The sequence below is a fragment of the Cebus imitator genome, unplaced genomic scaffold, assembly GCF_001604975.1.
Source record: "Cebus imitator isolate Cc_AM_T3 unplaced genomic scaffold, Cebus_imitator-1.0 Scaffold258, whole genome shotgun sequence".
Lineage (NCBI taxonomy): Eukaryota > Metazoa > Chordata > Mammalia > Primates > Cebidae > Cebus > Cebus imitator.
In genome coordinates, this window is record NW_016107573.1 from 428,189 (window position 1) to 442,605 (window position 14,417).

The window sequence follows — 14,417 nt, forward strand, 5'->3', positions numbered from 1 at the left end:
TTTTTTTTTGAGATGGAGTCTTGCTCTGTCACCCAGGCTAGAGTACAGTGTCACTATTTTGGCTCACTGCAACCTCTGCCTCCCAGGTTCAAGCGATTCTCTTGCCTCAGCCTCCCAAGTAGCTGGGACTACAGGCATGCACTACCACCCCTGGCTAATTTTTGTATTTCTAGTAGAGACAGGGTTTCACCATATTGGCAAGGCTGGTCTCAAACTCTTGACCTCCTGATCTGCCCACCTCTGCCTCCCAAAGTGCTGGGACATAGGCGTTAGCCACCAAGCTGCCACGATCCTCATCTTTTAATTGCTGCATTTAGGCCATTGGCATTTAAAGTGGTTATTGGCGAGGTGAGGTGGCTAATGCCTATAATCCCAGCACTTTGGGAGACTGAGGCGGGCAGATCACGAGGTCATGAGATCGAGACCATCCTGGCTAACACAGTGAAACCCTGTGTCTACTAAAAATACAAAAAATTAGCTGGGCATGGTGGCACGCACCTGTAATCCCAACTACTCTCGAGGATTAGACAAAGAGAATTGCTTCAACCCAGGAGGCAGAGGTTGCAGTGAGCTGAGATCACACCACTGCACTCCAGCCTGGCGACAGAGCAAGACTCCGTCTCATAAATAAATAATAAATAAAGAAAGAGTGATGATTGAGGCCCAGCACAGTGGCCCACACCTGTAATTCCGACATTTCAGGAGGCCAAGGCAGGATGATCACTTGAGATCAGGAGTTTGAGACCAGAGTGAGCAACAAAATGAGATCCTGTTTCTATAAAACAAATTTAATAATTGGCTGGACGTGGTAGTGTGCACCTGTAGATTCAGCTACCTGAGAGGCTGAGCTGGGAGGATTGCTTGAGCCCAAGATTTCAAGGTAACAGCTATGATTGCTCTATTGCATTCCATCCTGAGTGACAGAACCAGACCCTGCCTCTAAAAAATAACTAAATAGGCCGTGCACCATGGCTCACACTTGTAATCCCAGCACCTTGGGAGGCCGAGGCAGGTGGATCACCTGAGGTCAGGAATTCAAGACCAGCCTGGCCAACATGGCAAAACCCCGTCTCTAGTAAAAACACAAAAATTAGCCAGGGATGGTGGTGCACTCCTGTAATCCCAGCTACTCAGGAGGCTAAGGCAGGAGAATCACTTGAACCTGGAAGCCAGAGGTTGCAGTGCACAGAGATTGTGCCACTGCACTCCAGCATGGGTGACAGAGTGAGGCTCCATCTCAAAAATAAATAAATAAATAAAATTAAAAATAACTAAATTTAATAGCTAACATATTTCTTACTATTTTCTATTTGTTGCCCTTGTTTTTGTTCATTTTTGTCCGCCACACTTTTTCTGCCTTGTTTTTGTTTTTGTTTTTATTTATTTATTTATTTTGAGATTGAGTCTTGCTCTGTCGCCCAGGCTGGAGTCCAGTGATACAATCTCAGCTCACTGCAACCTTCACCACCTGAGTTCAAGCAGTTCTCCTGCTTCAGCCTCCCAAGTAGCTGAGATTACAGGTGCACACCATCATGCCCAGCTAATTTTTTTTGTACTTTTAGTAGAGACGGGGTTTCACCATATTGGCCAGGCTGGTCTTGAACTCCTGACCTCAGGTGATCCACCCACCTCGGCCTCCCGTAGTGCTGGGATTACAAGCATGAACCACTGCGCCTGGCCATGCTCCTCCTGTCTTTATGTAAAATCTGAGTTTCTGACATATAATTTTTGTTCTCTCTGAAGAACTACTTTTATTTTTTCCCAGTTGGCTTTCTTTGTGATTCTAGAATCAGGCAACACTTTATTTCATAAAATAAAATAAGTGCTCCACTGAAGAACTTCTTTTAATGCTTTCTACGAGGCAGATCTGCTAACAAAAATGTCCTCACTTTTTGTTTCTCTGAGAGTCTTCATTTCCCTTTCATTTGTGAAGGATAATTCTTCAGGATAAAGAACTCTATGTTGATGTGTTTTCTTCCTTTCAATACTTTGTATATTACTCTCCACTCTTGCTTGCATGGTTTCTGAGAAGTTGGATGTAATTCTTATTTTTGCTCCTCTGTAAGAAAGGTATTTTTTCCCTCTGTTTTCTCTTCAGTATTTTTTTTATCTATGATTCTCTGAAGTTTTAAAAAAATTATTATTATTATTGTTAGAGACAGAGTCTCACTCTGTTCCCCAGCCTGGAGCACACTGCTGCAATCATAGCTCACTGCAGCCTCGAACTTCTGGGCTCCAGGGATCCTCCTGCCTCAGGCTCTCAAGTAGCTGGGACTACTGGCATGTGCCACACCTGGCTAATTTTTTTCATCTTTTATTTTAGAAACAAGGTCTCACTATGTTGCCCAGGCTGGTCTTCCTGGCCTCTAGTGATCCTCCTGCCTTGGCCTCCCAAACTGCTGGGATTACAGGTGTGAGCCACTGCACCCAGCCTGATTTTCTGAAGTTTGAATATGATATACTTGTGTCATTTTTTGCTATTTATCCTATATGGTGTTCCCTGATCTTCCTAGATATGTGGTTTGGTGTCTGACTTTTTTAGGGGGGAAAATCTGTCATTATTACTTCAAATATTGCTGCTATTTCTTTCTCTTTTTTCCTTCTGGTATTCCATTATAAACATTTACATATTTTGTAGTTGTCCAACAGTTCTTGGATATTCTCTTCTGTTTTTTCAGCCTTTTTTCTCTTTGCATTTCAGTTTTGAAAGTTTCCATTGTCATCGGGCTTAGAGATTCTTTCCTCAGCCATGTCCAGTCTGCTAATAAGCCCATCAAAAGCATTCTTTATTTCCGTGACGGTGCTTTTTATCTCTACCACTTCTTTTTTATTCTTTCTTAGAATATCTTTTTTTTTTACTATATATATATTTTTTTTAATGTAGAGGCAGGGTTTTACCGTGTTACCCAGGCTGGTCTCAAACTCTTGAGCTTAAGCAATCTACCCACCTCAGCTTCCCAAAGTGCTGGGATTATAGAGATGAGCCACTATGCCCAGCCCTTTCTTAGAATTTCCATTTCTCTGCTTACAATCCATCTCTTCTTGCATATTGTCTACTTTTTCCATTAATTCCCTTGGCATGTTAATCGTAGATTTTTTTAAATTCCTAGCCTGATAATCCCAACATTGCTGCCATATCTGACCCTGGTTCTGATGTTCATTTAGTCTCTTAAAACTGTGTTTTTGCCTTTTAGTATGCCTTGTGATTTTTCACTGGAGAGTAGACATAATGTACTGTGCAAAAGAACTGTAGTAGATAGGCCTTTAGTAATATAGTGAGAAGGTATGGGGGGAGGGAAGTGTTCTGGAGTCCTATGGTTAGATCTCAGTATTTTTTTTTTTTTTTTTTGAGACGGAGTTTCACTCTTGTTACCCAGGCTGGAGTGCAATGGCGCGATCTCGGCTCACCGCAACCTCTGCCTCCTGGGCTCAGGCAATTCTCCTGCCTCAGCCTCCTGAGTAGCTGGGATTACAGGCACGCGCCACCATGCCCAGCTAATTTTTTTGTATTTTTAGTAGAGACGGGGTTTCACCATGTTGACCGGGATGGTCTCGATCTCTTGACCTCGTGATCCACCCGCCTCGGCCTCCCAAAGTGCTGGGATTACAGGCTTGAGCCACCGCGCCCGGCCTAGATCTCAGTATTTTTTTTTTTGGAGATAGAGTCTTACTTTGTTGCCCAGGAACTGGAGTGCAGTGGCTCGATCTTGGCTCACTGCAACCTCCACCTCCTGGGTTCAAGTGACTCTTGTGCCTCAGCCTCCCAAGCAGCTGGAACTATGAATGCCTGCCACCACACCCAGCTAATTTTTTGTATTTTAGTAGAGACGAGGTTTGACCATGTTGGCCAGGCTGGTCTCAAACTCCTGAGCTCAGGCAGTCCACCCACCTCCGCACAGGTGTGAGCCCCTGCGCCCGGCCTAGATCCCAGTCTTTAGGTGAGCCTGTGCTCTTGGACTGTGAACTTCACTGGTGTGTCTCAGTTGTTGTTGTTTTGCTTTGTTTTGTTTGGGGGTTGTTTTGCCCCTTAGGTGGGACAGGTTGTCTAGAGAGTGTTAGAGTTGCATATTTCCCTTCCTTCACATGGAAAACTAGAGGGAGCTTGAAGTGGGTGTTTCCCCTTCTCCAGGTTGGTTAGGCTCTGGTAAAGTCATTTCTCCTGAGGCAGGCTTTGTTCAGAACAGAATGCTTTGGTCTACTTTAAAATGGTGCCTTTTCTCCTCTCCCTGCTGGAAGGACAAGGGCATTTTTCTCTGATATCCACTGTGAGGGCCTTGTAGAGCTCCTTGAGGTAAAATTCACCAAAGGAGAGATGTGGGCCTATGACTGGGTCCCCCTGGAGTTTTTAGCCCTAAGGCTTGTCTACACTCAGGCTCCAGAAGTTCATCAGTTACAGTTTGGGTTTTTCTACCCTGGCCCTGGTTCTTCTGGAGGTTTGTGCTTGTGGTTTCTGCATTAGTAAGTTGTGATACTCTGGATTTGCCTCTCCAGCTTTGGGGGTAGTGGTTTGCCTATGGTCTTACTTCTCTAACTGATCTAAGAAGAATTATTGATTTTTCAGTTTTCCCAACTTTCTACTTGTTGTTAAGATGAAGTGACAACTTATAAGCTCTTTATGTGCCAGATTGGAACCCTGAAGTCTGTTTTGCTTTGTTTTTAAATCAAATTTGGAAAAAAAAAAAAAAAAAAAAAAGGTCAACATTTCCTCAAACATTTTTTTCTGTTTCTGTTCTCCTGTCTGTCCTTCTGGAACTCCAGGTACATTTGATATTCTGCCATGAGTCATTGAAGTTCTGTTTTTTTAAAAAAAATCTTTGTTTCTGTGTACGTTATTTTTCTTTATTTTACTTTTTTGAGACAGGGTCTTGCTTTGTTGCCCAGGCTGGAGTGCAATGGTGTGATCACAGCTCACTGCAGTCTTGACGTCCTGGGCTCAAGCAGTCCTCCCACCTCAGCCTCCCTAGTAGCTGGGACTACAGGCGCACACCACCATACCTGGCTTGGTTTTTGTTTTGTTCTTTGTTTTTTCATTTTTAGTAGAGATGGGGTCTCGCTATGTTGCTCAGGTTGGCCTCAAACTCCTGGCCTCAAGCTGTCCTCCCATCTCGGCCTCCCAAAGTGCTAGGATTATAGGCGCTCTCTGTACTTTAGTTTAAATTATTCCATTGGCCTATGTTCAAGTTCATTGATTACTTCTGTTGTGTCCAATCTTATGTTAATTTCATCTGATAATTTTTAATTTCCAGTATTATCATTTCCAGGATTTCCATTTGATTCTTTGATTCTTTTTCACAATTTATAAATCTTTACTAAAATTCTCCATCTTGTTACCCATGATATCAATTTCAGTAGATTCTTTAACATATTAATCATAGATATTTTAAACTCCTTTGCTAATTCTAATGTCTAGGTTGGCTGTGGATCTATTTCTGTTGACTGATTTTTCTCTTGAATATGGGTCACATTTTCCTGTGTCTTCATGTCTAGTAATTTTTTTGTTGCACACTGGGCAAAATAAATAATCTATTGAAAAGACTCTAAATTCTGTTATCCTCTGAAGAGTATTGAGTTTTATTGTAGAACAGTTAAATTATTGATGGGTCCTCTTGTTCTTTTAGAGGCTTAGTTGCAGGCTTTATCAGAGAGAATCTTTGGTTTTGCTCTTAGTCCTAGGAAAAATGCCTTAATTCTGAGATAGGGTCTTTATTCCTAAGGCATGGCCATTCTGGAGCTTCATTAGAAAGCCTTATGTGTTCACAAGCACCTCTAACTTGATTGGACTTGAACTCTAAACTCTTTCTCCTATATGGTGGCCAATTTTTGACATCTTTACTCAGTTCTGCCAATCTGTTGGTTCTCCCCCGCTGGGCTCTTTGGAGTGTTGCCCTGTGATTGGGCAATTCAGGGACCATCCATACATTAGAAAGAAACATTTGTGCAGATTTAATTCCCCAACTTGTAGCTCCCTGCTTCCCAGTATTTCTCATCAATTTCTTGCTTCTCTGACAACCTCAACCTCTGATTCCTCAGGCCAATAAAGCTGAAACTTGCTGCTTGAGCTCTGTTTTGCCAGGCTAATGGGACTGGGGTGTATCTTCTGAGGAAAAGCTGTAAATATATGGATTTTACCGAGTGCCTTTCCCTTCTTTTAAAGGTTGAATATTCTCCAGTTTCTGGCGGCTTTTTATTACTTTCTGTTGCCTTCAAGCAGTTGGTTTTTGCTTTGTATTGAACACAAGCTACTCTCTGTCTGTTTCTCTAAGTTTCTCTCCTTCCCCCTCCTCTTCCTCCCTCTTTTTTTCCTTCCCTTTCTGTCTCCTTCCCTTCCTCACTGCTGCTGTCTCTTCTCTTTCCTTGCAGGGGGAACCTGGCCCCAAAGGAGACCCTGGTGAGAAGAGCCACTGGGTAAGCTCCGGCCTGGCACTGGCCTTTCCCTGCCTTCTAAGCGCTAGGTGTAGATGGGGTGCCCCTTTCTCCCCAGGAGGCACCCCATCTACATCCCCACTACAGCCTGGTCTCCCGGGCAGAAGCCTTGGCGATTCTCAGCCCCAACTCCCTCCCCCATCTTGTTGCTCCCAACCAGGCAGGGCCAGCCCTGTCAGCAGACTCCATGTTCTCTGTCTCAGTCTCTGTCCCTCTCTCCACCTTCCCTCTGTGGCCTTTCTCGCCCAGGGTGGCTCTGCCTGTTTCTTCTGGGTGATTTGGGCTGACCCAGGCCAGACTGCATCCCCTGCCACCATAGTCCCCTCTCAGCAATGGCTGGGCGTTTGCTCCCTTGTCTGCAGAACAAAGGGAAGCATGAAGACAATATCTACACAGGACAAAGGGACAGGGGACCTAGGAAGGGGCCTAGAAATGATGAGGTACGTAGGATCCACATGGTAAAAGGGACGGGGAACTAGACACCACCATACACATCAGAAATTCACAAAGCCTGTGAAGAGACACCTCAAAACCACTCTGTACACGTTTGATGTGGTTAATGAGGCCAGGTGACCTAGACTCCTCTATACTTAAAGGACCTATAGTTTACACAGGGTCCTAGACACCATCACATACATGGGAGACCCATGAGGAATGAGAAGAGAAGCCAGAAGCTCTCACATACACATGAGACAGAGTAAATGAGAAGTGGGAGGGACATAAGGGGGAACTAGAAACCACACACCCAAAAATCTCATGATTAATGTGGGGGTCCCAGAAACTTTCACAATTGTCCAGGGCGTGGTGGCTCATGCCTGTAATCCCAGCACTTTGGAAGGCCAAGGTGAGCGGATCACTTGAGGTCAGGAGTTCGAGACCAGCCTGCCAACCTGGCAAAACCTCATCTCTAAAACACAAAATAATACAAAAAATACAAAAATTGTCTAAAAATTTTGAGCCAAAAATATAACAATTGTCCAGGCGCAGTGGCTTATGCCTGTAATCCCAGCACTTTGGGAGGCTGAGGTGGGCAGATAACAAGGTCAGGAGAGTAAGACCATCCTGGCTAACACAGTGAAACCCCGTTTCTACCAAAAATACAAAAAATTAGTCAGACGTGGTGGCATGCACCTGTAGTCCCAGCTACTCAGGAGGCTGAGGCAGGAGAATCACTTGAACCCAGCAGGCGGAGGTTGCAGTGAGCCAAGATCACGCCACTGCACTCCAGCGTGGGTGACAGAGCAAGACTCAGTCAATAAATAAATAAATAAATAAATAAAATAAAAATTAGCTGGGCATGGTGGCACACACCTATAGTCTCAGCTATTCAGGAGGCTGAGGCAGGTGATTGATTGAACCTGGGAGGTGGAGGTTGCAGTGAGCTGAGATTGTGCAGCTGCACTCCAGCCTACGTGAGACTCTGTCTCAAAAAAAAGACAAAATAGAAACTTTCACAATCATTGGAGATCATTGCAGGGAAGGGATTTTCGGGTCAGGGCCTAGAAATCTACTCACCCAAAAGACATGTGGAGGAAAGATGGGAAGACCCTAAAACACACCATACCCAAAAGCCCGACAACACTGGGATCTGGAAACCGTCACTGACCGGGAGACATTTGGAAAATGGACAGAGTGGAGGCAGACACTCCTTCAGGAGAGGGAAACAATAGGAAGCTCTTTTTGGGGGTGATATTGTGACTCCCCCTCCACATGCAGTCTAACTGGGACAGCCTACTTCCTGCCAGCCACAAGTTAGTGAGGATGTGGGTGGCACCCAGTGCCTGCCTTGCCCTCTCAGTTCTTGATTGTGGGGTCAGTGATGGATACAGCCGTGGGAGCCCCCTCCCCTGCACAAGTCTTACCCTGTCTCCCCATGACTTCTGGGGCCCTGCTACTTCTCCAGTTAGCCTCTCCTGGCCCCTGGTGCCCCAAATCTCCCCCTACCCTATGCCCATCCTGTGTAGCTCCAGAGCCTCTTAATCCTATCAGTGTGGGCTGGGCACAGTGGCTCACGCCTGTAATCCCAGCACTTTGGGAGGCTGAGGCGGGCGGATCACTTCAGGTCAGGAGTTCGAGACTAGCCTGGCCAACGTGGTGAAACGCTATCTCTACTAAAAATACAAAAAAATTACGTGGGTGTGGTGGTGAGCAGATGTAATCCCAGCTACTGGGAGGCTGAGGCAGGAGAATCGCTTGAACCCGGGAGGCAGAGGTTACCATGAGCCAAGATAGCACCATTGCACTCCAGCCTGGGCAACAAGAGCGAAACTCCATCTCAAAAAAAAAGAAAATGCTGTCAGTCTGGGCATGAGCTGAGCTGTGGTCAGGTAGACCCATGCCAGCCCGGCCAATGCCTCTCCTAGGCTACTTGCTGGCCTCTCCCAGAGGCCCTGGGTCTGGGGACACATTTCCTACCCAGCCTAGGTGGAGTGGGGGAGATTGGGCAGTCCCATCCCTTCATGAGAACCCCAGCAAGATGCCCTGGCCACTGTAGACCAGACCTTGAACCCAGAATTCCCTGTGGGCCCCCACAAGAGGTAGCAGGGCCCCTGCCTACCCACCTTCCTGCACTTCTGCTACCTGCATTTCTGCCCCTGCTTACTGCCTGCCTGGGAGGGGACCTGCCGGGCTGGGGGTTGCATGAGGCTTTGGGGGATAGGAGAACAGCTCTGTTGGGGACAGGTGGCAATGAGGTTCAGTGCTGGCAAGGTCCCCGAGGGCTCTGATGTTCACTTTACCTACCAGCTCCCTTAGTGTAGCTTGCAGAGTTCTCTCTGTGGCCCAGCAGTGACACCTGGTGGTCATGATGGTGCACTGCAGGAACTGGAGTGACTACACTGGGCCTGCCCACCTGGATTAAAGCTCTCAGCCCTTATTCAGACAGGAAAACTGAGGCCCAACTCTGCAGAGAGAATCCTTAGCGAACGGGAACTGGAGCCCTGACATTTTTTTTTTTTTTTTTTTTGAGACGGAGTTTCGCTCTTGTTACCCAGGCTGGAGTGCAATGGCGCGATCTCGGCTCACCGCAACCTCCGCCTCCCGGGTTCAGGCAATTCTCCTGCCCCAGCCTCCTGCCCTGACATTTTTTTTTTTTTTTTGAGACAGAGTTTCATTCTTGTTTCCCAGGCTGGAGTGCAATGGTGCAATCTCAGCTCACCACAACCTCCACCTCCTGGGTTCAAGTGGTTCTCCTGTCTCAGCCTCCTGAGTAGCTGGGATTACAGACATGCGCCACCATGCCTGGCTAATTCTGTATTTTTAGTAGAGATCGGGTTTCTCCATGTTGGTCAGGCTGGTTCTCGAACTCCTGACCTCAGGTGATCAGCCTGCCTTGGCCTCTCAAAGTGCTGGGATTACAGGCATGAGCCACTGCACCTGGCAGAGCCCTGACTTTTAAGCTCCTAGGGCCAGAGAACCAGCTACCATTCCCCAAGTATCTCTTCCATGGGTGCCAGACCTGGGGCTGGGTACTATGAACACAGATGCAATTCAGACACAGTCCTCACCCTCAGGATGGTCACAGTGAGGTGGGGAAAAAAAGACCTATAATCAGCAGCTAAAGGACTGTTGACTTAGCATCTTCCCAGAGGAGCCAGGCGAAGCCTGAAAGGTGCATTAACCAGGCACATGGTGTCCAGGCAGAGCTGGGGGTACGATAGGTGCAAAGGCCCTGTGGCAAGAGGGACCCTGGGGTATTTGAGGAACTGCAAATACTTGGAGTGGCATTGTGACAGGCATAAAGTGGGACAGAGGCCAGAGAGGCTTTCAGGATGTAGGAGGCCGCATTCAGGAATTTGGACTTTGTTCTAGGGTAGTGGGGAGGCATTGAAGGATCTAGAAGCAGGGTAGTGGTGTGGTCAGACTTTTTTGTTTGTTTGTTTTTGCAAAAAATCCCTCTGATTGCCATGGCAAATGGATGGGAGAAGCAGAAAGAGTAGGTAGGGTGTTGTGGTCATCCTGGTGAGAGAGAGCCGGGCAGGGGTTGGGAGCCAGTGAGCACATAGCCACTGATGGAGCAAAAATACACTTGTGTGCTAGTTTGGCTGTGAAAGGGAGTGAGGAGTCAAGGGAGACTTGAAATAGCAAAAGAGAACCAGGAGAAGCAAGCAGGCTGAGTTCTGTCTGTGGACCAACGGAAGGAGTCTATGTTATAGCCAAGTAGGGATGTCCAGCAGGCCCAGACACAGATCCGAGTGCAGAGGGCAGCCCAAGGTGGAGGAGACTGGGTTGTCATCAGTGCAAACATCAGGCCACCTGTCTGAGGGAGCTCCAAACAGTGGATTTTAAAAACACTTTCCCACAGATTTTTCTTTTTCATATTATGTTTTTAAAAATACAGACAAGATCTCCCTATGTTTCCCAGGCTGATCTCAAACTCCTGGTCTCAAGTGATCCTCCTACCTTGGCCCCCCAAGGTGTCGAGATTACAGGTGTGGGCCACTGCACCTACCCTCCCCAATATTTTTATTTTATTTTATTTTTTCCTTTATTTATTTAGTTTTTCCAGACAGAGTCTCTCCCAATCACCCAAGCTGGAGTGCAGTGGCTCAGCCTCAGCTCACTGCAACCTCAGCCTCCTGGGTTCAAGCAATTCTTGTGCCTCAGCCACCTGAGTAGCTGGGACTACAGGCATGCCCCATGCCCGGCTAACTTTTGTATCTTTAGTAGAGATGGGGTTGTGCCATGTTGACCAGACTGGTCTTGAACTCTTGGCCTCCAGACCCACCTCGATCCACCCTCCTCAGCCTCCCAAAGTGCTGGTATTACAGGTGTGAGCCACTGCACCCAGCCATTTTGCATTCTGATATACAGAAAGGTTGGTACAATGAATGTCATTCTGCCCCTCCTATAGACTGACCAGTTATTGGTACGGCCATGTATTGCTTGCTGATGAGGATAGGTTCTGGGAAATATGTCAAATAGGTGATTTCGTTGTGGCATGAGCATCATACAGTGTACATACAGAAACCTAGGTGGGATAGCCAAGGACACACCTCATCTGTATGGCATAGCCAATTGCTCCCAGGCTACAAACCTAAACAGCATGTTACTATGCGCGGGAGTGCAGTGGCTCAGCCTCAGCTCACTGCAACCTCAGCCTCCTGGGTTCAAGCAATTCTCCTGCCTCAGCCTCCTGAATAGCTGGGACTTCAGGCGCGCGACACCGTGCCTGACTAATTTTTGTATTTTTAGTAGAGACGGGTTTCACCATGTTGCCCAGGATGGTCTTGATCTCCTGACCTCATGATCTGCCCACCTTGGCGTCCCAAAGTGCTAGGATTACAGGTGTGAGCCACCATGCCTGGTTTTTTGTTTTTGTTTTTGTTTTTTTGAGTCAGTCTTGCTCTGTCTCAAGAAAAACACAGTGGAGTACAATGGCATGATCTCAGCTCACTGCAGCCTCTGTTTCCCAAGTTTAAGCCATTCTTGTTGCCTTAGCCTCCCAAGTAGCTGGGACTACATGTGCACACACCACCATGGCCAGCTAATTTTTTGTGTGTTTTTAATAGAGACGGAGTTTCACCATGTTGGCTGGCCAAGGCTGGTCTCAAACTCCTGACTTCAAGTGATCCACCTACTTCGGCCTCCCAAAGTACTAGGATTACAGGTGTGACCCACCGCGTCTGGACTTTTTTTATTTTTAACTTTTTAAATGTTTTTGCTAAAAACTGAGACACAGACACGTTAGTGTAGACCTACAAAGGGTCAGGATCATCAATATCACTGTTTCTGCCTCTTGTCCCACTGAAAGGTCTTCTAGGCATTAACATGCTTGGAGCTGTCATCTCCTGAGATAACAATGCCTTCTTCTGGAATACCTCCTGAAGAACCTGCCTGAGGCTGTTTTACAATTAACTGTTTTTTAAACAAGTAGAAGGAGTACACTCTAAAATAACAATTCAAACTGTAGTATATGGCTGGGTGCAGTGACTCACACCTATAATCCCAGCACTTTGGGAGCCAAGGCAGGAGGATCACTTGAACCCAGGAGTTCCAGACCAACCTAGGCAACATAGCGAGACCTTGTCTGTACAAATAAAAAAATCAGCTGGGCATGGTGGCACATGCCTGTGGCTCCAGGCACTTGGGAGGTTAAGGTAGCAGGATCACTTGCTGGGGAGTTCCAGGCCGCAGTAAGCCAAGATCACGCCACTACACTCCAGCCTAGGTAACACAGCAAGACCCTGTCTCAAAAATAAATAAGTACTATATTATATTTATTTAAGTATAATAGTATAGTAAATACTAGGCAATGGGAATTTTTCAGCTCCATTATAATCTTGTGAGACCACCATGGAGATTTGCAATCCGTCGTGGATGGAAACGTGATTACGTGGCACATGACTGTATTGTGCCACAGTTCTGTCATTCTCTCTTGTATATTTATAGATCTTTTTTTCAAACTCATTTGAAAGTAAGCTGCAAAGCCCAGCCACATTTCCCCTAACATTGCAGTGTGCACCTGGAATGAATATGGACATTCTCCCATATAGCTACGATACCACTGTCATACTTAAGAAAGCTAACATTTATTTAGCAAAATGATGCCATTTAATATGTGACTTACCTGTTATTTTACCAGTTGTCCCCAAATGCCTTTTTTTTTTTTTTTTTTTTTTTTTTGAGACAGAGTCTCTGTCGCCCAGGCTGGAGTATAGTGGCACGATCTCAGCTCAATACAACCTTCCCCTCCAACTCCCAAGTAGCTAGGATTACAGGTGTGCACCACAACACCTGGCTAATTTTTGTGTTTTTACTAGAGACAGGGTTTCGCCATGTTGGCCAGGCTGATCCTGAACTCCCGACCTCAGGTGATCTGCCCATCTCAACCTCCCAAAGTGCTGAGATTACAGGCATGAGCCCATGGTGTCTGGCCCTTAAAATGCCTTTTATTTCTTTATTTGTATTTATTAATTTATTAAGATGGAGTTTTGCTCTTGTCACCCAGACTGGAGTGCAATGGCGCAATCTCTGCTCACTGCAACCTCTGCCTCCCGGGTTCAAGCGATTCTTCTGTCTCAGTCTCCTGAGCAGCTGGGATTGCAGGCGCCTGCCACCACACCTGGCTAATTTTTTTATATTTTTAGTAGAGGTGGGGTTTCCCCATGCTGGCCAGGCTGATCTCAAACTTCTAACTTCAGGTGATCCGTCCACCTCAGCCTCCCAAAGTGCTGGGATTACATATGTGAGCCACTGCATCCAGCCTTTTTTTAAATTTTCAGATACGGGGTCTCACTATATTGCCCCAGGTAGGCTCAAGTGACCCTCCCACCTTGGCCTCTTGAAGTGCTGGGATTATAGGTGTAAGCCACCATGCCAGGCCCCCTGGCTTTTTTTGAGACATATTCTTGCCCTGTCACCCATCTTGGAGTGCAGTGGAATAATCATAGCTCACTGCAACCTCAAACTCTTGTGCTCAAGTGAGCCTCCCACCTCAGCCTCCAGAGTAGCTAGAATGACAGGTGTGTGCCACCACACCCAACTAATTTTTTTCTTTTTTTTTTTTTTTTTTGAGATGGAGTTTCACTCTGTCACCCAAGTTGGAGTACAGTAGCACGATCTCAGCTTGCTACAACCTCTGCCTCCTGGGTTCCAGTGATTCTTCCGCCTCAGCCTCCCAAGTAGCTGAGATTATAGGTGCGCACCACCACACTCAGCTAATTTTTGTATTTTTAGTGAAGATAGGGTTTCACCATGTTGGCCAGGCTGCTCTCAAACTCCTGACCTCAAGTGATCCGCCCACCTTGGCCTCCCAAAGTGCTGGGATTATAGGACAGCCACCGTACCCACTCTTAATTTTTAAATTTTTTTTTGTAGATGTGGGGTCTCGCTATGTTCTCCAGGCTGCTCTCAAACTCCTAGCCTCAAATGATCCTCCCACTTCAGCCTCCCAAAGCAATGAGATTACAGGTGTAAACCACTGTGCCTAGCCAAGATCATTCATTTTTAGACTCTGCCCCTATAATATTTGAAGGGGGATTACTTTGGCATTC

The 14,417-nt window shown here is 46.4% G+C and overlaps 1 protein-coding gene across 10 annotated transcripts in view; it reads left to right on the forward strand.

Moving 5' to 3' along the window:
- EMID1 (EMI domain containing 1) overlaps positions 1-14,417 on the forward strand; it is a 50,752-nt gene that overhangs the window by 28,927 nt on the left and 7,408 nt on the right. For all 10 annotated transcript variants that reach the window (XR_001816738.2, XM_017499487.2, XM_017499489.2 and 7 more), the window contains one exon: positions 6,361-6,405. Coding sequence is in view for 9 of the 10 variants with exons in the window: in XM_017499487.2 (XP_017354976.1) it covers positions 6,361-6,405 (45 nt within the window). In the remaining variant the exon portion in view is untranslated. The remainder of the gene's footprint in view (positions 1-6,360; positions 6,406-14,417) is intronic.